The sequence below is a fragment of the Podarcis melisellensis genome (assembly GCF_964234715.1).
Source record: "Podarcis melisellensis genome assembly, chromosome: 9".
Lineage (NCBI taxonomy): Eukaryota > Metazoa > Chordata > Lepidosauria > Squamata > Lacertidae > Podarcis > Podarcis melisellensis.
This window is the reverse complement of record NC_138541.1, coordinates 60,220,345-60,245,029: the sequence shown is the minus strand read 5'-3', so window position 1 is coordinate 60,245,029 and position 24,685 is coordinate 60,220,345. Positions and strand designations below refer to the sequence as shown.

The window sequence follows — 24,685 nt, the reverse complement described above, 5'->3', positions numbered from 1 at the left end:
CAGGGCTGCCTTCAGATGTCTTCTAAAAGTTGTGTAGTTCTTTATCTCCTTCATCTGATGGGAGGGCGCCACCACCAAAAAGACCCTCTGCCCGGTCCCCTATAGCTTCACTTCTTGCAGTGAGAGAACCACCAGAAGGCTCTCGGAGCTGGACTTCAGTGTCCGGGCTGAACATTGTGAGTGGAGACCCTCCATTTGTAGTATGCTGCTGGCTTTTATAGTCCATAGGAACTGCAAAGGTCAACACAAATGCACATGAGCCACTTCTGATTGTAATGTAAAGGTTAGGGATACTTTGGCAGGGGAATATATTCAATTTAATTTGACTGGAATGGTTTTGCTCTAGCCATGGGGTCGTAAATAAAGCCATAAAGCAAAACTGACCATGGCCCTGTCTACCCATTAATTATTGGCAACATGCTTGCTGTCAATAAACGCTATTCCACCACTGTGGCGCTCCATATTTTGTTTTATTGGCAGTGTATCATGTGTCTTGCTCAGGTTATTGTATTTTCATACCATGGCAGTGTCACTTATCCCTTTGGTGCCAGGAAGTTAATGTGCTGTACAGCCGATGGCATTATCACTTCTTGTATTTCCTTAGTTTCTGGAGTGGCTCAAATTAAGGCCACCCTACCACTCTGTAACATGTGTCACATACCAGAAAATTTCTCAGTCTGGAGACTGAAGCTTCAGATATGTAAAATGTGGAATACTTGCCTGTATTTTTAATTATTTACACTTCAGTCCAATGAATATTTACTCAGAAGTAAGCCTTGCTGTAAGGGACGCGGGTGGCGCTATGGGTTAAACTACAGAGCCTCTTGGGCTTGCCGATCAGAAGGTCAGCGGTTCGAATCCCCGCAATGGGGTGAGCTCCTGTTGTTCGGTCCCAGCTCCTGCCAACCTAGCAGTTTGAAAGCACATCAGAGTGCAAGTAGATAAATAGGTACCAATCCGGTGGGAAGGTAAACGGCGTTTCCGTGCGCTGCTCTGGTTTGCCAGAAGCGGCTTAATCATGCTGGCCACATGCTGTACGCCGGCTCCTTCAGCCAATAAAGTGAGATGAGCACCGCAACCCCAGAGTCGGCCACGACTGGACCTAACAGTCAGGGGTCCCTTTACCTTAAGCCTTGCTCATTGGGGCCTATCCCCTAGCAGGTGTTAAAGGATTTTAGCTTTGGTTTTTTATTTTCTTTGGCACACACTTTTGCTTCTCTGAGTGGTGGCTGGTTTATTTTTCTTATTTTTCTACTGAATGGCCCTAGTACCACACCACACCCTTCTACATCATCACTAAATTTGTCTTGGATACAGCATTCTCTCTACAGATCTTGTTCTCTGTTTCTGAGCTCTGTTGAAGGATGGCTCTTTACTCCAGTGAAGGCTTTCACAAATAGAAAGGGTGCAATTTTCACAAATTCCCCTTTTCTCCCAACTCTCTAACCCCGTATAGCATGCTGGCTTGTGGGAAGGAAGGGAGAAAACAACAAAAATAACCTCACCATGGACAAATAATGCCCACAGGACTGAAGTGCTTTCAGAGAGATGCAATTGAATGTAACTCAAGATTAAAAGCAACAGTTAGGGCTAGTGGACAAGTCAGTTATGGATCAAATATAAAGACATTCTAAGGCCCATTTTTAATCCAGAGAAACCTGTTTTACTAGAACATCTGGTGTAAATGTAAAAATATCCTGTAGTTTTTATGTAACAATGCTGTTGACAACGGAGGCTTGCTTTTCTTATGTGTTCGTTGTGTAAAATGAAAATATGTTCCATGAGTTTTTGTTTTGCTTCGGTTTTTTAATTGCCTTCCTTCTTTTTTTTCTTCTTTTTTTGGCCTCAGGTGAAAAGCCTTACAAATGTACTTGGGAAGGTTGCACATGGAAGTTTGCTCGATCTGATGAACTCACACGGCATTTCCGGAAGCATACAGGAGTCAAACCTTTCCAGTGCCCAGACTGCGACCGTAGCTTTTCCCGCTCCGACCATCTCGCCCTCCATAGGAAGCGCCACATGCTAGTCTGAAACACTCTTCCTTCGTCTCTCTTCATTATTTCTTTTCATTTTTAACCTGTGCATTTTAAGTTGGATTCAGCGGGCCTGAATCTCTGGATTAATAGCCTTGAAACCTTCCCTATGGTCAGTAAGAGATGTTTGCTTGACCCTTCTTTGCCCATGCCACGGGTCAGACCTACAGAATGTGAACATTTTTTTTTCTCCTGGGGGTTGCTAAGCAAACCCTTGCTTGCCAGCATGCAGATTAAATTTCTGTGAGACTTAAGAGATCTTGTAATCGAGCTGGCTAGTTTTGCCATTTAATTAACCAGCATATGTTGATCATAGTCACTGTTGTTGGAAATCCAGCCTGCTATTCCTTGCCAGAGACTCTGTACCCTGTAAAGGATGCGTGTCTCCTTTTGATGCTCAGCAATGCAACGAATGGATCCTTTTCCAATGTGGTTGGTTGTAGAAGCGTGTTCCACAAGACACTTTTTGGATGTGTTTAAAAAAAAAAAAAGAATCCTCAAACTGGGAGTGAATGGAACAATTTTTGACTGATGAGTGGCTGTTTATCAGCAGAAATGTTGTCAATGTATCATGTTGTACATCCTGACCGACATTGCCTCTCTTTTGTCTGTTGTGTAGAATGCTAGCTTGTGTTTGCCTGGATAATAGTGCCTCGGTAGATTCATTAAGCAAAGACCTTCTTGTAGTGTAGTCATCTGTGTTTTGTGTTCAGCTGTATGAATGGAACACACATGGTACTCGTATGATGTGGCATTCGATGATACATGCAATAATCTACCTCACTGAGGAGGTGTGGTAGGTATATTATTTTCTCATCACTCCTCTGCATTTCCTGTTGTCTACACAAGGCCTCTGGTCCTTTCCCTGGCACAGTTTAGAAGCAGCAACCTTTTCAGCAAAATGAACCTGAACTGCTGGAAGGCACCACCATATTCCTAAGATAAGTGAGGAAGACAACCTCTGAATTTAAGCACTTCGGTAGATCTCAAAATTTGAGTATCGCAAATGGAAAAGGTACACTTTGATCTCTCGTTGCCATGTTTCATAGAAGATCTTCATGAAGTCCCTCAAGTGATTTGTAATGCAGCCGTGCTGGGAGTGGTAAAATATACAACCAAAAAATAGTTATTTAAAAATCCAGCATGGTTGATACTATTCCATATCCTCTAGAGATTTCATGGAAAGATTTGAAGGAAAGAAAAATTACTCCTTTCACCAGTGTGAGCTCTTGTTAGAATTATGGGTCATTTGGCTTTCATATTTTTAAAAATGGAGATAGATAGATATATTGAGGCCAGCAGCAATAAGGGGAATGAACAACAGAGGAAAGGAACTCATAATGTGCTAGGAAACACTTTATCGAAATCAACTGTTGTAATCAAATGCATTTTGAGTTAACCACCCCTTCAGGGGCAACCTGTTTCATTCAACACTGTCAAAGTAGTAGTGTGCTTCTACTGTTTCATAAACTGTGTTGGGCTTCCATAGTTCATTTCTATAAACTATTTTCTAGCACTTTTTGTAGTCCTGTCTCCTCTTTTCTTCCACAGAAAAATAAAGTACAGCTGGGTGCTTACTTAGCTTGGTGACTCTCTCCCATGGAAATCAGATGTAACGAAGTAACTGTGGCTGGATCATGGCCATCATTTTTTGTGTCATGCACTCTCTATCTGCACACATTTTTTGTGTCATGCACTCTCTATCTGCATTTTTTGTGTCATGCACTCTCTATCTGCACACCTAGATAGGCCTTGTACATTTTTTCTCAGATTCAATTTGGTTTGTAAATCCCAGGTAACTTAAGATTGATTGAGGCTGCAATAATTTACACACTCATGGCAGAAAGCAACATTGGCAAGCAATGGGACTTATTTAAAATTAAATGTTATATTAAAAAGTATAAATTCATAGCAATAAAGGTTCGAACACTGAAAAAAGAGCAATAACAGCGATAGAGTCTCTCCCACCCTGCCCCCTTCTACTCATCATGGTTCCTTCCATCTAAATTTCATGCAGGATTGAATTCATCTCTTCTGTGTTCCATAACTAATAGGCAAAAAATCATGTGTAGATCATCAATTCAGTAACTTCATTAACTAAGGATCAGTTTAAAAAGAGGTACAAATTGGGGCTTAATTTTCTGAGTAGACATGTATAGGATTGTGCTGTGACATTTTCTTCCCTTCAAGAAAGCATGCACTTTCCCACTCCTGAAAGGAAAACGTTCGCAGAACATGTTAGAAGGCTGATACGCAAGAGTTGCCACTTAATTAATGGCAAGGAAGTTGAGGCAGGCTGTTGAGAACAGTATCTTAGCTGAATGCAATAATAAAACGTTCTGCAGAGTGACAAGTGCAGAATTCAGCTTGTGAGTTGCTATTGTGAAAACAGAAGAATAAAGGTAAATTTGGGAAGGAAGAGATAAAGAAATGCTTTCTACATTTCTTTAAACTTTAAAGCAAAACCCAGAAGTATTTGAAACTTCACCTAGTTGGATGTATAGGTGCTTCATACAAATTTAATCTCTCTCTAGAAATTAAACTGACAGAGCAAGGGAACTGTTGCATTGTTCAGTGTAATCAGCCACGTGTGTATGGTGGCTGTTTCACAATCAAACCTTGCAAGAATTAGGAATGTTTAAGACCAGCCTGGAAATCCAAAGAGACATCCAGTTAAAAGTGTGGCACATTTTTTTGCTTTGCTAATAGCTAGTTTAAACCAGGAATAATTGTACTGAAGCATCTGCAACCCATTCCATCAAAATATAAATGGAGCAAGAAAAAAACCTCTCTAGTGTTGCCAAGCAAATCTGGGAAACACATTATTTTCTGTTGTGTTGACACACTTAAACTACTCTGTTGCTAACATGGAAAAACACTGAACGTGGAAACTTGATGAGATTTCTAAGTGTCAGCAAAACAGGAGTGGGAACTGTGGAGCACAGAGTGCCATAGTAGGATTCGAAATTTAATTCCTTTGGATCCCATCCCTCCAAAAATAAGATATATTTTTTCCCTTCTACATTAAAACGTAACAGATACAAATTACCAGCATATGAAAATTGGTAAACTGTGTCTAAGCATGGCTGAAATTGCTTTTTTCCGTTTAGGTTGTTTAGCAGTGCTTGGCTTAAAGTGCCTTTGATTTCAATTCCATACGCGGAGAGCTACCACTTTCCGAGCTCATCAGATTTGTCGTTCAGATATGTCTTCAAAGACTCCTTCATTTGTGGTGCTGCTACATGTTATCTTTTATTTTTTAAAAAAATACTTTCTGCTAGATTAATTATTCTCACAATCTGAAGTTGTTTCAAGTGTGTAGCAACATTTGAGTTTATCCTATAAAATGCCAGGAGGGAACTTGCCCTTGTTTTTAAGAAAAAGTTTCTGGAATGCTCTACTGTGTACCAAATACATGGGCTTAAAAAAAAAAATCGCAGCAGGGTGAGCAGAAAATGACCTGCAATACAAAATGGAAATGCCCCCTTTAAGATGGTTTATTAATGCCACATAAAAAAATTATGTGACTAGTTAACTTCAGGCAAACAAAGTTCCACATTTTATCTGCATGCTTCTGTATATAATTCTGGGATTCAAAGAGCAAACAGTATGGCCAAAGGCTTGCTTAGGTGTGATGAGATTTTTATCTTTTCTGCACCATGGATTATTGCTAGTTGCAGTCTAAATCAGGAATAACTATTCCAGCTCAAACACTCTTTGTTTATAGGTCCCCTCCGCTTCAAAAATGTTTTTCTGTGTAGTGGGAAATTGGAAAACACTGATGTTTAGGAAATAGGAGTCAGAAAGCAAATGGAACTGGTTGCATATTTTCAATCGGGGCTTCAGGCTCTGCGTTGGATACAAAGGTTCTCTTCTGATTGAGTCTTCCTCCAGCAGAGGAAGGGAACTTTGGATATAATCCTATATTTGCATATTCCTAGGGAGATAAGATGCAGTCCTAAAAGCCCTTACACTGGAGTAGCTCTGTTGAAATCAGGAGATAAGAATCCATGCTCTGATACGACAGTCAAAGTCTAGTCTCCCACCGGCTTGGAGGTAGCAGCATTGCCCACTTTAATTCTGTGGTTCTTATGGAGGGAAGCAGGCCTGTTTTTAGTAAGTGTAAGCCATGCAAACTTCCTCATCTCTAATCCAGATTGTAACACGTGTCTTGAGTGTGCCAGAAAAATGCAGGCAACCATTGGCCAGAGAGTCAATTCGAATTCCACGCCCCCAAAATACGGCTTTGGGGACACTGCAATAGCCCCATAGAACTTCCTGCTACTACTTGTCCTTCACTATTGCAAGTGGAGGTCGTCTTTTGCCTACTGGGGGTGGGGGACATGTAATTGCAAGAGAAGAGGCTCAAGCAATTTTCAAAAGCAAGTGGTTAGCAAATGAGGAAGATTCACTTGTGTTTGGAGAAAGAGTACGCAGTCCAAATAATTAAAAGTTACTTTTCTAAACAAACCATGTGCACTAGTAGTATTCCACTGTACAGAATGCAACTTTCAGGATACTGTTGATCATGTTTTCAGTTAAATAGCATTATGGGTTTTTCCAAGAGGGATTGTTCAGAGCGAAGCTGATATTTCTATCATGTGGTTTTAATTGCACACTGTAGTTCCAGTTTTAACACACAACACAAAACCTTCTAATTGCAGGATCTTCTTTGTGTTCTGTTCAAACTTAGCAAGGTGTAGATGAATGCAAATCCTTTCCTTTTAAACAGAATTTGCAAAAGTATTTTATACATATTATTTGAAAAGGGCTATAATAATTCCCATTACAATTTACAAATATTAGCACTTTCTTGATATTTATGTATTTTAAATGTTATACGGTCAAAATAATCTTCCTGCTTAGCATCTCTTAAAACTTTACCTGCAAATGTAGCAGGGCTATTACATTTACTTTAATACTTGTATAAAAATATGCAGAATTTTTTTAAAAATAAAATGTAATATATTTTATAAGCTAATAATAATCGGGTAATTAAAGGTTTCTAGCATGCATTCCTATCATTTGCAGATACTGAAGCATTTTGGTAATCTTTCTCACTAAATATGTGAATGTTTTAATGTAACTTCACTTTCTATTTTTGGTAGTCCAATGGGAATTCAGTAATGACATTTTGTCATGTCAAACTGTGAACATAATTTGTACTGTACAGTCCTCATATGTTATATATAGTATACTATATGTATTATACTTGTTAATAAAACAAGACAAATATTAAATGTCAATATGTAGTTAAAACTATCCCTCAAAACTTGACAAGACCCCCCCCCCCCGAATCTTGATTTCACCAAATGGCAGTTGTCCTTAGACACAGCCCTGTATTCTTTAAGGTAAAGGGACCCCTGACCATTAGGTCCAGTCGTGACCGACTCTGGGGTTGCTGCGCTCACCTCGCTTTATTGGCCGAGGGAGCCGGCGTACAGCTTCCGGGTCATGTGGCCAGCATGACTAAGCCACTTCTGGCGAACCAGAGCAGCGTGCGGTACCTACTTGCACTTTGACGTGCTTTTGAACTGCTAGGTTGGCAGGAGCAGGGACCGAGCAACGGGAGCTCACCCCGTCACGGGGATTTGAACCGCTGACCTTCTGATCAGCAAGCCCTAGGCTCTGTGGTTTAACCCACAGCGCCACCCGCGTCCCATGTCCACTTGTATTCTTTAGGAGCGCTTATTTATTACTTCTTTATTTTGGTGACTCACCTAAGAAAGTTGGTTGACTGCAAATATCACAGCAGATCGTCATATTCAACACATCTGGCACATGCAAAAGGCCATTGCACATACATAATTAGCCAGATCAGGAATCATGGACCTGAAATCTGTGCTGCATTACTATCAATAAAATACACATTCGGCTTTGCATTTTTATTCTGGCCAACTAGTCACATGTACAAACTCTTGTTATTTTTCAAAATTATTTTATGCACAAGTGAAGTTGGATTATTTAAAGTGCACTTTACCAAACGTGAATGTTTCTCTGCTTGAATGCCCTCGCGTTAATTCCCGTATACAACAAAAGATACCCATCTTTGCATCACTTCCTTATATTTTCTGCTTTCATTCACAAGTTACCCCATTAAATTGGTCTTGTGAGTCCCCAGGAGTTACTAGCCTGCAAAACAAAATAAAAATAAAAATGAAATACTAGCCTGCTGGGAGCTGGCAGAGGAGGAACCGAGTGCTGAATTTCTTATGGGTGTTAAAGAAGGAACCTGCCCCTTCTAGCTTCCTGCTTGGTTTCTACCAAAGTGAAAAACACCTATGAAGTAAATATTTAATAGATGGATAGTCATTATGAAGTGTTCAGCAGAGGAAAGGTCTTGTAGGATTTTACCTGAAGAACCTTTCATTGAATCAAAGGGTCGGTTTGACCCTGTTTTTTGGTTCTTGGACATCGTGGCACTTGGGCATGCTGTATTTTCAGGACAATAGTGAGGTTGGGGTGTCTGCCGCCCTCAAGTCTATGCCAGGTACCTTGCAGCTTCCCACCTCCCAGTTATTCACTATCCTCTTTATTTGTTTAAGGTAAAGCTAAAGGACCCCTGACAGTTAAGTCCAGCAGCAGACAATTCGGGTTGCAGCGCTCACCTTTCTTTACAGGCTAAGGGAGCCGGTGTTTGTCCGCAGACAGTTTTTCTGGGTCACGTGGCCAGCATGACTAAGCCACTTCTGGCGCAACGGAACACCAAAACCAGGGCAGCGTACGGAAACACCATTTACCTTCCTGCTGGAGCAGTACCTATTTATCTACTTTTTGGGGGTGCTCTCGAACTGCTAGGTTGGCAGGAGCTGGGACTGAGCAATGGGAGCTCACCCTGTCGCGGGGATTTGAACTGCCAACCTCCTGATTGGCAAGCTCAAGAGGCTCAGTGGTTTAGACCACAGCGCCACCCGCATCCCCCCCTCTGTTTAGATATTAAGAAAAGCACGTAGGCAGTACGCTCGCCCACCAGTGAGACAAGGTGAGGACCACCTCAGGTAGCAGGATCCACAGGGACAGCAACTCCTGATGTGGATCTTTATTCCACACCCCTTTGTTCCTGGTGTAGATCTTCAGTCACCCATTCTTCCCTGGTGGGAAGCGGGGGCGGGGCATTTTGTGGCTTGCCTCAGGCACCAAAATCTCTTGGACCAGCCATGACTCTACCCTGTTTAGTAAGAAGCAAATCAGCTCCAGTCTTCTGAACAAAGATTGCAAATGTATTGCAGGGAGTGATGAGCATCAGGTACTTGTTTTAAAATTTCCTAACAGTTTTTTCCCCAAAAAAGGTTTAATACAATTAAACAACAGGCTACCAGTTTTGCAAAGACATAAAGGAATTTATTACACATTTCAAGTTTATTTATCCAACAAAAAATAACACACCAGAAGAGTAAATAGAAGGTAACAGCTCACCGAATCATACAAAATTATATACTGATCAATTAAAGTTCCAGAGCCTCTTGCAATGTGCCAAGTTTCCAAATATCCCTGATGCAATTTTTGCATATCATTGTTGAAAGCATGTGCAATAAAAGTCCACCAGGTGGCGTAGAAAGTGTTTTTTCTTTTGTCTTGCATACAATGCAACATCATTGTTTGGTCATATGAATAACAAGAGTAAAACAACTCTGGTGTAAATATGATGTTAGCAGTGGTGATGCTCAGTAATTCCTGACGTACATTAGACATGGATATATAGGGATTAGTGTCCCAAAGGTTATTTCCTGTATGCATCTTCAAAGCCACTTCTGTACTTTCACAACTTTTGCAAATAGTAGCCAGCTTAAAACATAGCCCATTGAAACCTGACTTTAAATGTCAACTCTCAAGCCTGTAAATTCATAGCTGGTCTCCTTTAATAAGAGTTATGCAACTTCACCCAATAATAATCTATTATTTGTGCTACTCACTAAAATCGCCTTAATTCTAACAGTGAAGAATGTTGTTTAGACTGTGTGCCCAGCAAGGTTATATAAGGCCACAAGGGAGTGTGTAAATATTAAATCCAAAGGTTTTTTCCTTTCAAAAAATTGTTGCATGTGGATGATGACCTAGTTTAAGAGCAGGTTTTCAATCAAGAAATCTGATTAATTAGTCCTATGTCTATTTAGTCCTGTGAAGCCTATGAGTTAAATAATGAAGAACAAATTGTATTGATCCTGTCAACAGAAGCGACGATAAAGACACAGCAACTGCTTCTGACCTACTCTTAAACACCAACTCCAAACAAAAACGGTGGGAGTGGACTGTGAAATAAAGCCCGCTCAGACATATTCATGACTTTTATTCTGAGGAATGCATTTTGTTTACATAACCAGCTCCTGGAATGGCTTCAGTTGTGACTGGTCAGCTTTCCTCAGATTATACCAAGCCTTTATTGCCACCTACTGCTTTTCAAATTAGAGTGCATGTATATTCAGAATCCTAGAGTTGGAAGGGATCTCAAGGGTCCTCTTCAATGCAGGAATCTCTGCTAAATCATCCACGACAGATGGCCAGCCAATATCTGCTTAAAAGCTGCCAAGGAAAGAGAGTCTGCAACTTCTCAAGGAAGACCGTTCCGTTGTCCAACAGCTCTTATTGTCAGATAGTTTTTTTCTGATGTTTGGTCAGAATCTCTTTTCTTGTAACTTGAAGCCATTGGTTTAAGTCCTACCCTCCAGAGAAAAACTAGATTAGTTGGAGAATGAGATCTAATATAAGTCGTAACTTTTGAGCATCATGTGCAGTTTAGGTGCTATGTTAGGTGTAACATCTAGGGATGAGGGAGAAATTTGATGCAGTTTGCATTTAAAGGTCAACGTGCCTAATTCAGTTTCCAAAACAAAGTGTGAACCAGAACACAGCCACCCTTCAAGATTCACATTTCTCCAGCCAAGCAATGTGTACAAAAACGCATGTACAAGGGGAAAGTGTGGGTATAAATGCACATAATAGTTTAAAAAACATACAAAAGCCATTATTTTAGGAGACACTGCTTTGTTAAAAAAAAAATGTATGTAAGGTGAAATTGCATACGAAAATGTATATATGAGAACACACTAAAATGCAGGTGAGTTTTCATGAGGACATTTTGGTAGAGATCTGATCTTAAGACTGGAAGTAGGATAAACTGAGAGAAACCAAAACTTATTCACTTATCCCGATAACTTTCCGTGTATTTGTCATCTACTTATGCCAAGAGCCAATCATGCTTTTGATGGGGGATTTGGTATCACACTATACCTTCCTTATAAGTGGGCCTTCCCATATTTATCCTTTTCTAAACCCACAATTGTTTTGCACATATGCCCCCTATTAGCTTTTCTCATTTCTTAGCATCTATTCTAGGCCCTCTATTTTACTAACATGTATATTGCAGACCACTAGATGGCACCAACTTTCCATTAAAAGACTCAATGTATACAAACAGTAATGCTGAAGAGGGCAGAGTCATAAAATTGAAGAGTTGGAGGGGACCATGAGCGTCATCCAGTCCAAACCAATGACCCTGAGATTAAAAGTCTCATGCTCTACAGATGTCCCAGATGGGCCCAACCCATCTTAGGTGTGCACTATGTATTATTCTCGAGGTTAATTTAAATTGTATTAAGAATATAATAATGTCCTCAAGTGGATTGCCTAAGCAGAATTCAGCATTTACTCCATTATTTTAAAAAATTATACCACACTGCCTTTCAATCAAATGAATGTCAAGGAGGCTTACAAGAAGCAGGAAGTCTTACATGGCAAGGTTGATACTGATTCTTCATCTAGTGACTTAATTTTGAATCCTTTGGTTCAGGAATTCAGGGCTTGGAACAGAATCAATGCAGTCAATCTGTTTCTTTTCCTAATGTATTTTTTCCTCTGCACTTATATAGCAAAATTATACTTGTCCTTTCTCCAGAAATATTATAGTACAGCATTACAGCAACATAAATAGCTTATTTTCCAGTTAGTTTACCAGTCTTCCAGCTTCATCAAACTTTCCCTGAATTCAAAAAATACATATTGTAATTGTGAGCCATTTCCACTGAAAGTCTCATACACAATATTCAGCCATACAACATGAACATTACTGATATAATGAAATCTGCATATGATTATTTTAATACAAATTTAAATCAGTGAAAATGCTCTCTCTTCTTCGTTGCTGGACAGTTTAACGTAAATGGCTGCCCGAAGATTAGACCAGAAAAGTCCATGCTTGCTTTTCTCCTTTGGCCACTCCAAGTACGTTCTCTTGGCCATGAGAGCTTTCAGTTTGTGGTACCTGGTAGGAATGATGTATGCAGGGATTGGTTCCAGCACAATCAGGATTAAACTGTCAGCATTTTCACTGAATAACTTGTGATGGGCAAAGTAGAGCTCATAATGACACCATTCGCTCTGCACAAAGTAAGGAGACAGCACAAAGATCGACTTGTAACTTTTCTCAATGCAGTCTATGATATTCTCCACAATGCTCTTGCCTGCAACAAAGTTCCTCTCGTGCTGGCAGATCCGTATGGAACCATCCTCCTTCTCCAAGTTTGGAATCAATACGTTTTTCACCCACTCAGAATCATGTTCACTATAGGAGATAAAAGCATGGAACTCTATGTTGGGGAGCATGTCTTCAGGATTACTCTTCCGAATCCTGTGTTTTGCTTGAGTCCACTTCCACATCATCTTCAAATACCATAGAACGTCAAAACGGATGCAGAGGAAGGAAACAGTGGCTACTAAGACCACGGTAATAATTATAACTATCGTAATCAGAAGACTCACGTTGCAAACAACTTCAGAGACGTGAAAGTCCTTTAAAAGGGTCCCCCTTAAGTAGTCTGGGTACTCGCACACATAAGCGTCAGGCCAATCAACCAACTCCATAGATCCTTGCTTTTGAAGACTGATGAACTGTCTTAATTCACAGGTACATGTGAATGGATTGTGTCCTGCTTTTAGCTGTTTGATGCCTTGACATGTCTGATAGAATTCAGAAGATGGTGAGACAATAGAGTTCATTTCTATATTCAGGAACCTCAGATTTCTAAACTGACCACATCCAGGCAGTTTAGCTAGTTTATTGGATGCCAGATTTATTTCTTCTAAAGACGTCAGCTCAGTAATCTCTTTGGGAATGCTTGAAATGGGATTGTTTTGAAGATGAAGAATTTGAATATTTGCTGGTAAACATCTAAATACTGACTCCGACAATTGATTAAACGCCAAATTCAATTTAATCATATTTTTACCCCAGTGGCAGTCATTCATGTTATCTTCGTATTGCAGCAAATTCTGACTCAAGTCCAAGTGTTTCAGTGAGTTCATGTGACTTGTCATTAAACTCATTTTGGCAAGTTGTTTAAGTTGATTGTTTTGTAAAATGAGTGTTTCTAGGTTGGCTAAGTTCTTGCAATTTTCAAAAATTTTGTCAGTCAATGAATTATGTGAAAAACTTAAATAAGTAAAATCACTGGGTTTTAAAGGACAAAACATGATTAGTATCCCCGAATGAGAAATTGTCAATGATGCAATATTCATTTCTGAAAATGTTCTGTACACATCCTCTTGGTTAAACATCTCTGAAACTGCAACAGCATGTTTAATTGTCAATGCTTTTAGTGAGGTATCAACGTAATTGAGAGATTGACTTGTGTCTTCAAATATTAAAATGTTCACATAGTTGATGTTGAAATATTCAATGGAGGATTCCCACACCTTCTGAAGAATAGCTGTGAGGCTTAGCCAGGATAGTTGTATATTATTCAATGTTAAGTTTAGCAATTTCCCATTTTTGCTGGGTTGTGACAAAAATGTTATCAAGTCACTGACTTGCTTACCTTGGATATTTGAAAGTTCTAAGCTTTCAGTAACATTGAGTTCTAGAGACACAAATTCTGAATTTTCAGGGAGTGCAATCCGAAGCTTCTTTGTGTTAAATGCTGGAAGACTTCCAGGGACAGATTCAGTGAGGTGTTCTAAGCCCAAGAAGAGAGTATCCAGTTGTAAATTAGCAAGAACTCTGAAATCTGATTTCTGTATTGTTCTAGCGCTGAGGCCAAGATATTCCAGCTTCACCATTTTGCCAAATGCCTGGCAGGTGGGCATGCCCATGAAGTTATTGTAAGAGAGATCTAGATGCCTGAGACTTGTAACAGGAATGCAAGAAATAGTCTGCAGTTTGTTGTGTGATAGATCCAGATGTTCTAAGTCTTTATTGTATTGGAAAATGCTGAAGTCAAGCTCTCTAATCAGGTTATGAGAAAGATTTAGTACCCTGAGTTTGGAAAGAGAACTAAAATCAGAAATCCGAAGTTCAGAGATACTGTTGTATGACAAATCCAAGTCTGTCATTTGTGCTGGAAGATTCTTGGGAACTGTATCTAAGCCACTCTTTGAGTAGTTTGCTTTAAATTCATTTTCTGCAGAGGTATAGGTATTGTTCCAGAAAGTTATTGTCAAGATGCAAATACAAAGGAAACCATTCCTGTCTGGACCGTTCATTTCTGCCATGGCATCTAAAGATCTTTAAAATGTGCTTGGCTGAGTTCTTGTACTCTGTATTAGCCTCAAACTCCTGCAAAAAGAGTTCACATTAAAATATTAAGTACTCTAATGGAAACATTAGCTCTCCCAATATTCATTCTTATTACGGCAATAGAAGACACTTCATAATTTAGCAGAAAAGCAGAATCAAATGACAATTTAAAACATAGTTATGAAGAGATTTCATGATGGCCATATGTGTTTTTTGCAGTTTAAGATACAGAAAGCCTTACACAGCTCCAGGAGTTAGTGAGACATCTCTCTGGAAGTTTGAAAAAGGATGAACCACTGTGAATCTGAAAGGAATTCAGTTGCATGGATATATATATATCCATATATATGAGATCCTGCTCTGTTCCAGTAACAAGAAGCCGAAAGCACCAGCCTGAAGATGACGAGTGAGACCTCGTCGAAACGTCGCCTAGACACCCCAACTTTTACACGGGAAGACACCCGAGGACACCAAAACCTGCATTCCTGTACCCGTGAAAATCTACGAAAGCATATATATATATATATATATATATATATATATATATATATGCATATTTTGGGTCTCCACCAGCACTGATTTCTTGTTATTTGCTTGTTATCCCCATTTCTTTCTCAGCTGGGGCCAAATGAGATGTTGTGGCAATATACAATTATAGAATCACAGAACTGTAGCATTGGAAGGGACACCAAGGGTCATCTAGTCTAAACCCCTGCAATGTACTATCTCAGCTAAAGCATCCTGTACCATACATACCTGCATTATCTACAGCTCCCAGATGTTGTTGGAGTACAACTCATCCTCCCACACCACTGGCCATCTAGCTGGCATTGACAGGACTTTTGAATTTAACATATGGAAGGCCACAAAATCCTTATCTTTGATATACCACCCCCCCACCCCCCACCCCAGCAGGGCACAGAGAAGCTTGGAGGGAAATGAAATTTGGGGAAATGGTGCGAGGAAAAGATTTGTTTTTTAAAGCCCTTTCACAGTGCTAACCAGTCACCACACACACACACACTTTCACCAGCTTTTACCTGCTATGCTTTGCTCAGAATAGACCCATTTAAGTAATTGGACCTGTGTAAAACTAAGTTGGAGACCACCTAGCAGGTCCAATCATGGATTTCATGACATCACATGCAGTTCAGCCCCAGAAGTTCAGAATTTGCTTAAATAAAAGTAAGTATCTGCTGGACACACTCTGAACAAAGTTTAACTCTGTCTATGTGTGACGGGGGAGGCGAGAGAGAAATTATTTTGAAAATAATGGAACACAGCTGGAAAATGAAAAAGCCTAAAGGGGATTTTTTTGCAGTTGGGTGTGGGGCATGGGTTCTCTGTAGGTGTTGTTTGCTTTGGGGGGAACTGATGCTACTTTAAAGATTACCCACATTCCTTTGGGGGTTTATCTGTTCCCTAATGCAGCCACTCACCCCCCTCGGGGGGGGGGGAATTTTGGAAACTGTAGCTTGTTAAGGGTGCTGGAATTTGTAGCTCTGTGAGGGGTGATCTACAGTTCCCACATTTGGTGGGGGGTGTTTAAAATGCATGGTATGTACAGAGCCTTAGTTTCAAGAACATTTCCTCACAAAGAAACTTACCTTGTGGATAAAGCTGCCATGGAAAAGTAATACTGCTCAGGGAGTGGTGCAGAAAAAAATATATATTAGGTTTAACTAAATAGCCCTTTAAAAGTATTTAGTATAGACTCATCCATTTGTCCTGTTATTCCTAGGCTTGGGTCAGAAAAGTTTTCCTCCCCCCAATCCATTGCTTTTTCTAGGAAAACTCGGTGTTTGCTGCTGGGCTGGAATAAATGTCAATTGAGTTTTCTGAGGATTGGTGTTTTCTCTGATTCAGTGGTGAATCATAGAGTTTGAAGGGACCACAAGGTTCATCTAGTCCAACCCCCTGGAATTTTTTGGCCAACGTGGGGCTCAAACCTGAGATTAAGAGTCTCATGCTCTTCCTTCTGAACTATCAGGATTCTCCCAGGGAAAATGACGCTATGAAAGAAACACCATTTGGACCTGTGTCTAGAAACAAAAGTGTGGGTGAGCCCTTGATTATGGTGAGGCAATGGTGCTGAAGAAAAATGTTTCATTTCTGTAATGGTTATAGGGGTTGCTCATGCATAAGTTGCCGCCACTCCTGGCTAGGTTACCTGGTTAAACCCTTTCTGTCCGGATAGCCCTTCACTTCATGGCTGTTTCAGTCGCTGGCAGAATCCATCAGTGGGCGTTTCTTGAACTTATTTCAGCAAAGAAGTCTCTGCCTACTCTCCCCGCGCGGAAATCTTCTGCACAGGGTGGGTGTGGGCAGCGGAGGACCCGTGCTCTCTCCGCTGGTCTCCAGTGAAGAGTCCTGGAGCCTCCTCTCTGATTCCCCCATCTGCCCCCCTTCACCCCTGGTGTTACGTTGATTTCCTTCCCCAACAGATGGGCTTCCTCTTCCTGCTGGGACCCTCTCCAGCATCGCTCGGGAGCCTTGCCTCCGCCTCTAGCTCCGATGGCAGTTCCCTGACAATTTCAAAAGGTAATGAACCTCAAGGTATGTAGCAGACCTGAGATTAGATCCTCAGGACTAGCTTTTCATACATAATGGGCAGGACTAAGGATGGGAGGATCTGTCAATTGCGGTTCTCTCTGTTTCCCATTTTTCCAATCTTAAATTTGCTTCTCCACATTTCTGCACCAATTTGGGCATTTTTCAAAAAGTCCTCAAGGAAACTCTTCAGCAATTGTGTGTGAATTTCTCTTAACAGACACATTTTTGTATGTAGTTTTGACCAATGTACACATTTCTGAATGCATTTTTGTATATTACTTTCACTTACTAATGTTTGCACATAATATACATGTTTCATCAGCACTGTTCGGTTGGAGAAATGCACAGCAAAATTCAGATAAGTGCAAATTTTGAAGGATGGGTGTTTTTGGTTATCAATTTGATAAATTCAACTTTAAATAAGGACTTAACCAAATCCCCCCATGCCTAATCAAGGCAATAAATCACACTGAATATTATTATTATTATTATTACTATTAAAATTTGTATACCAGCATATACCCACAGGTCTCAGGGAGGTTCACAAGATAATCCTTCCAAAACCCTGTGCCAAGAGGTGGTATTAGATAGAATAAGTGACTATATACCATCGACCATAACATCCTTCTGGACCGTCTTGAGGGGCTGGGAGCTGGGGGCACTGTCCTACAGTGGTTCCGCTCCTTCCTCCTGGGCCGTGTTCAGAAAGTGGTGGTGGGGGATGAGTGTTCAGACCCCTGGGCTCTCACTTGTGGGGTGCCTCAGGGTTCTGTCCTCTCCCCCATGCTTTTCAACATTTACATGCAGCCGCTGGGAGAGATCATCAGGAGGTTTGGGCTGGGTGTTCATCAGTATGCAGATGATACCCAGCTCTACCTCTCTTTTAAATCAGAACCAGTGAGGGCAGTGAAGGTCCTGTGTGAGTGTCTGGAGGCGGTTGGAGGATGGATGGCGGCTAACAGATTGAGGTTGAATCCTGACAAGACAGATGTACTGTTTTTGGGGGACAGGAGGCGGGCAGGTGTGGAGGATTCCCTGGTCCTGAATGGGGTAACTGTGCCCCTGAAGGACCAGGTGCGTAGCCTGGGAGTCATTTTGGACTCACAGCTGTCCATGGAGGCACAGGTCAAATCTGTGTCCAGGGCAGCTGTTTATCAGCTCCATCTGGTACGTAGGCTGAGACCCTATCTGCCTGCGGACTGTCTCGCCAGAGTGGTGCATGCTCTGGTTATCTCCCGCTTGGACTACTGCAATGCACTCTACGTGGGGCTACCTTTGAAGGTGACTCGGAAACTACAACTAATCCAGAATGCGGCAGCTAGACTGGTGACTGGGAGCGGCCGCCGAGACCATATAACACCGGTCTTGAAAGACCTACATTGGCTCCCAGTATGTTTTCGAGCACAATTCAAAGTGTTGGTGCTGACCTTTAAAGCCCTAAACGGCCTCGGTCCAGTATACCTGAAGGAGCGTCTCCACCCCCATCATTCTGCCCAGACACTGAGGTCCAGCGCCGAGGGCCTTCTGGCGGTTCCCTCATTGCGAGAAGCAAAGCTACAGGGAACCAGGCAGAGGGCCTTCTCGGTAGTGGCGCCCACCCTGTGGAACGCCCTTCCAGCAGATGTCAAAGCGATAAACAACTACCTGACATTCAGAAGACATCTTAAGGCAGCCCTGTTCAGGGAAGTTTTTAACGTGTGATATTTTACTGTATTTTTGGTTTTTATGGAAGCCGCCCAGAGTGGCTGGGGAGGCCCAGCCAGATGGGCGGGGTATAAATAATAAATTATTATTATTACTATTATTATATTTAACCAACACTGTTAAACAGATGTCTGTTAAAGCAGCAAAGGGAGAATGGGGGTTACGTAGTTTAGGGGTGGGGAATGGGTTCTGAAGTACAGCCATCTTGGATGCTTTCTCTGCAAGCCCCTCCTCACTTTTCATGGGATACACAAAATGCACGTCCAGGAATCTTAGCTGGATGAGAGGGATCTTGCAGGGGAAAGGCAGCGGGTAAGAGAAAGTTTAAGCAGCCATGTCTTCAGCCAGCACACACCCTAAGGCTTTATAACTGTTCAGCAGTCAGGGACTACCAAAGCCATGCCTATGGCTAGATACCAAGTTCAGCCACAAGGACAGAAAAGTAGATCCCGTGTTTTCACAATATTAGACCCATTCATGGGTGTAGCCAGGTGGGGGCAACTGGTCCCCCTAGATCCACAAAAAGTACTGAAAAGCATTGAAAGTACTCAATTAAGTGAGGTTCTGCTCCACCCCCCACAAAAGCGATCTCCTAAAAAAACCCATTCACCATTCACAATAAAAGTTAAGTGAAGGGCAAAAAGTATTCAAAACTTTCTCATGTTACATGTTTTAAAATCATAACACCTACCTTATGCCTTTCAGCAGCAGGAAAGAGCGTGTTTCTAAACAAGAGTGTCTTAAGAGGAAGAATGCTGTTGCCTTAAAGATGGGGCAGAAGATTCTCTGCCCCACTTTTAACACAATCAAATTTGTCAGCCTTTGCAGTAAAAGGTAGACAACAACAACAAAATGAATTAACAGTGGGAGAAAACTATAGTATGTGCAGAGGAGATCACAAACTCAACTAAAAGAAAAGGAATGAGGAACTTGTTACAACTTGGCCACAAGCTAAAAATAAACATTAACTTGGCGTAATTTACAGGAAATCTATGCCACTGTCAAGACTTCCTCTTTACCCAAAATGGTAGTTTCAACATGTAACCTGATGGTGCATGTTTTAAAACTGGTGCTTTTAGTTCTGTTTTGATAATTTTATGTTGATTTGTTTTAAAGTTGGCGTTGGCAACTTGGCACGCTTTAGAGATGTAATAACAATTTGTTTGCTTCGTCGACAATGTTTGAGATATCAAAATTCCTCAGACAGCCTCCATGCAAATATTCCCGGTTACAACCTGGAGATGTTACTGTTACATATCCCTCTAAGTAGGGGGGGGGGGGGGGAGTGTTTGCAGCCATGATTTAAATGACATGATCTGGATTGTCATTTGATTTGATTTCTATGTGGATTTTAAACCCCCCCCCCATATGAATATATTTTGCCTTTTTAAAGCTACATTGCGTTCTTCAACATAGAAAGGTGAAGGAATTTTTTTTTAAATGATAGACGACATGTGAAAGGATCCAGCCCACCATCATTACACAATGGGATTTAAAAACATCAACACACACACACACACATGCTACTGGGTAAGACTTGGCTTTTCTGGCAATGGCAGACGTTGCATCACACACACACACACAGGAGAGAGAGTATATATATTTGCCCCTGCAGGATGAGCAGTACCTGTTATAATGCCCTCTTCTGCACAAAGATCAAAAGTGAGAGAGACTCCTGCCTTCCCCTTTTTCCATTCCTCCACCTGCCAAACCTCAACCCTTCATGTTGTTTTTCAAAGCTGCATGAGAGGATCGGAAACCCAGATCTCCACGAAATCGCTTTGCAGGATCCAGCACTGCAAAGTCCTTTTAGTTGCAAAGGGAGAAGCAAGTGAGTGACATAGGGGACATTTTTTTGAGACGAAAATGCCCTTCCTTCCTTCCTTCCTTCCTTCCTTCCTTCCTTCCTTCCTTCCTTCCTTCCTTCCGCAAGCTTGCAATCCCCTAAGAAAAAGCAAGCGGAGAGATGGAGAAGTACTCGCGCCCCTGGAGTGTTGCCCAAGTCCCAAACGACGGAGAAAGTTGGTTTGGGTTTTTTTAGGCGCCATTTTTTTAAGAGGCAGGGGCGAAGGGGAAAAAAAAACACCAAAAGGCGGCTTGAAACTGTGCGCGCGACCCGAAGCGCCGGCTCCGTTCCCGCCTTTTTTAAACCGTTTACCTGCTTGGCGGCAAAGATAAGTCGCTGGTCTCTCGGGGCTAAAGAAGGACAAGCGAAGCCGCAGGCGGTGGCAACAGATTTCCCCACAGGAAGAGAAACCGCCTCCCCTCGGTCGACCGAGGGGAGGACGGACCAAATGAGGGGAGGACGGACCAAATGAACTCTGCCCACTTGCCCCCCCCCGGTCATGGTCACGGGGATGTGAAATACGGGTTTCCCCCACTTCAGTTACAAGGAATAAGTTATGGGGTGTGTGTTTTTGGCTTTTAGAGGAAGTGCTCTTTGAAGCAAAAGCACCTCAGTCCCTGGTTTGGTTTTGGGCAGTTGGGAGCATGTTTGTTCCTGCCCAAGATGCGCTTCGTGCTCATGGTGAGCCCAGTTACGAAACCCAAAGAAACCTGGAAAGCAAGTAGGTAGGGGCTTGGTTGTCTGGAAAATTGGTGATAATTGTGTGCAAGGCAAACAAAGAAAGGCAAAAAATGCCAGTCCAAAAAAAATTACCGCAATAAAACCCAAAACAGCAACAGCTGCACTCAAATTTATCTTGTCTAATAATAATAGAAATAATATTATTTTATTTATACCCCGCCCATTCGGCTGGGTTTCCCCCAGCACATAAAAAATTGTAAAATATTAGACATTAAAAATCGCCCCATACAGGGTTGCCTGGTGATTTTATGGAGAGCAAAAAACCATCCTAAGCTGCTGAGTGGAGTACTGCTTCTTATTTGTGGACCTCACAGCAATAAATACGAATTTGTAATTCCGCTTTGGCTAAACAAACTATATACTGTACACACCAACTTGAACCCCCTATATAGGAACATTTAATCACAGTCATGGCTGCAAGCCTAAACATGTACATACTACACATTTAAAGCACATTCCCCCCCCCCCAAAAAAATGGGAGGAGTGTAGTTTACTCCTCAAAGAACTACAATTTCAATTCCCATACCAAACCACAGTTCTCAGGACAGTAAGGAGCTTACATCCGAGTGAACATACTTGCTTACATTTTTCTAATTGAAAGAAATGAGAAGTTAATGATCCAAACCTCAGGTCATGGTTAAGCTCTCTTCTTTAACCATAACCCAATAAGACACAAAAGGAAAAGCCACTGGCAGAAAGAAGAGGGGGAATTCAGGCAGCAGTTCTTAAGCATTTGAAGTGTTAATAAAATAGTATTATTATTTCACTCTTCCTTCTATTACTCCTATGACTAATCAGCTAAACATTATTTTACTGGCAGGCAGCCCTACAAACATTTATAAGCCATTTACCTGGAAGTAAACCCACTGACTTCAATAATACGATTCCTAGTGTGTACTTCAGAAAGGGATGTCCAAAATGTAAAGTCATATAGATGAAAGGGGCTGAAAGCTCCCTCCCCAATACAGAACCATTTATCACACACTGGAAAGCACAGAGTACATTGCAAAAGTTTGGCTACATGCCACAAACGTACAGGATGGTAAAGTGTGGATCATCACTACTAGCCAATCTGGCTTATTAAAAAACAAATTTCAGCAACCAAATATAGTAAAGTGTTGGGTTCGGGTCAGGAAGAGAAGGGTCAAAATCTCTACTTAGCCATGCCACAGAGATGGGCAACTTGTGATCCCCTGGATGTTATTGGACTACAACTCCTGTCGGTCCCTAACCATTGGTCGTGCTGGCTGGAACAAAAGGCAGTTGGAGCCCAGCAATGTCCAAAGAGCCACAAGTTCCACACCCCTGGTCTTGAGCAAGGAACTATATCTCACAGACTTGTGAAAACAGGATAATGACCTGGGTCCTTTGGTCTGGCTTCGCAACCTACTGTATAAATTATACTGCTTGCCCCCTACTTTCTGACATTCTTATATTCAAAATAGGAATTATACAAAATAATATGCACTGACTCTCATTCAAGAAAGGTTTGGTGTAGGAAATAAGGCTTGGGTGTATTACTTTCATAGGTCAGCAATGTATAAAACAGTTTCTAGACCTATGCTCATATGACTGCTTTTTCCAAGTAATCTTTTTCTTCCCCAGGTCATGTGGCAACCAGAACTATACACTGCAACATCTCAGAATATAAAACAAGGCAACGAACATGCGTAAGTGAATGAGTCAATGAATGAATTTATTATTACGATCACAGACCAGTTCTGGCTCACTTACAATATCAGGAAAATCATAAAGCACGATAGGGATACATTGAATTGCAACTGGGTATAACAGGGACAATACAGATATAGCAGCAGTTAAAAATATATAAGTGAAATCTTAATCACTAAAATATAACCTAAAATTGTTATTTATAACCTTAATCATTTTGGTAGTACAGTCATACCTCGGGTTACAGACGCTTCAGGTTACCTTTTTTTGGGTTACAGACCGTCGAAACCCAGAAGTACCAGAACAGGTTACTTCCAGGTTTCAGCGGTCGTGCATGCGCAGAAGCGCTAAATCACACTTGTGCATGTGCAGAATCGCCGAAACACAACCTGCACATGCACAAATGCACCGCTGTGGGTTGCAAATGCTGCGGGTTGCAAATGTGCATCCCACATGGATCACGTTCGCAACCCGAGCATCCACCGTACAGCTTGTTCCCTAAGTTTTAGGGCAGTCGCACAGAATTGGGCCACCCTTAGCGTGATCTTTGGCTCCTTGTCCTCTACCAGGAGTTTTAGACATTGAAGTTTGGACCCATTTGGAGATTTTTGTATAACAGGGGTGATAAATACCGAGCATATATCCCCAGAGAAACGGCAGCGTAACAAGACATGAGAGACAGTTTCTACCTCCATCAAGCCGCAGGGGAAGACTCATTCCACGTATGGTTTGCCCTTGAATCTGTCCTGCAATAAGGCAGATGGCAGCACGTTGAACCTGGCGAGGGTAAACAACCGTCTGTATTTAGGTATTTGTGATTTGGACAGATATATTGCTGAGGTGAACCCTCTCCCATTGTCTTTTATTGCTGGGTGTTTATTCATCTCACTCACATGGCATTGTAGTTCCACATCCCAAATTCATTGGCGGATTATTGCTCTAGCTTTCTCATAACCTACAGCTATCAGGGCCTGTGGGGAAAACCTCAAGCCTCTTTGCTTTTCGTGCAGTGTAGCTTTCCATTTGGATTGGTAGGAATCCAATAGGGTTACAGGTGCCAGCCCGACAGGGGGAAAAATAAGTTTTAACCAATAATGGATCTTCAGGGTACATATCCAAGCACGGACAGGGATTTGCCCAACCTCCTAGCGGACAGCTATGTTAGACACGCAAGAAGGGATCCCTAACAGGATTCTAAGGGACCAAGATTTAGGAAGCTGCAAATCTTGGAGCTGTATGTCAGCTGTGTAAATACTTTTGTAACAAAGACCTGAGAGGCTGCCTGAATATATTGACCCCCTTTTCCATATAAATACCTTATAAGGGCTTTGGCAGATTTTTGGGCATTTGCAATAGTATTTTTAACTTGGTAATGCTACGACCCCTTTTCTTGAAAGGTTATGCCCAGGTATTTAAAAGATGATACCTGTTCTATGGGTCAATTATCAATTCTCCATTTGTGTCTCATTCTTTTTTTAGAGAAGACCATGACTTTGGGTTTAGTGTAGTTGATTGTTAATTGTTCGGCTTTGCAATGGGCTGTGAGAGATCTTAAAAGTTTTCTTAGGCCCACACAGGAGAAGGAAATTAGAACTGTGTCATCTGCGTACAAGAGAACCGGGAGGGGCG

At 41.5% G+C, this 24,685-nt stretch overlaps 2 protein-coding genes and 1 pseudogene across 9 annotated transcripts in view; 2 read left to right on the top strand and 1 right to left on the bottom strand.

The window, feature by feature from the left end:
- The window catches only part of KLF3 (KLF transcription factor 3), a 43,674-nt gene extending 40,125 nt beyond the window's left edge, over positions 1-3,549 (top strand). For all 3 annotated transcript variants that reach the window (XM_081924598.1, XM_081924599.1, XM_081924597.1), the window contains one exon: positions 1,850-3,549. In XM_081924598.1, coding sequence (XP_081780724.1) covers positions 1,850-2,031 — 182 coding nt within the window. In that variant the 3' untranslated portion in view covers positions 2,032-3,549. The remainder of the gene's footprint in view (positions 1-1,849) is intronic.
- Positions 3,550-11,653: 8,104 nt separating this feature from the next.
- On the bottom strand, positions 11,654-21,046 carry LOC309377335 (toll-like receptor 6 pseudogene; annotated as a pseudogene). Of its 2 annotated transcripts, none has more exons than XR_014173323.1 (2): positions 20,957-21,046; positions 11,654-14,580 (listed from the first exon to the last, which is right to left on the bottom strand). The product of XR_014173323.1 is annotated as a toll-like receptor 6 pseudogene (transcript). The 2 variants fall into 2 exon arrangements; XR_014173325.1 differs by lacking the exon at positions 20,957-21,046 and adding an exon at positions 19,490-19,891.
- Positions 21,047-21,102: 56 nt separating this feature from the next.
- The window catches only part of FAM114A1 (family with sequence similarity 114 member A1), a 48,423-nt gene continuing 44,840 nt past the window's right edge, over positions 21,103-24,685 (top strand). For 2 of the 4 annotated variants that reach the window (XM_081924523.1, XM_081924520.1), the window contains exons 1-2: positions 21,103-21,365; positions 22,991-23,055. The gene's annotated coding sequence lies outside the window, so the exon portion shown is untranslated. Of the gene's footprint in view, positions 21,370-22,990; positions 23,056-24,685 lie in introns of all 4 variants that reach the window. The other 2 variants (XM_081924524.1, XM_081924521.1) reach the window with 1 other exon arrangement.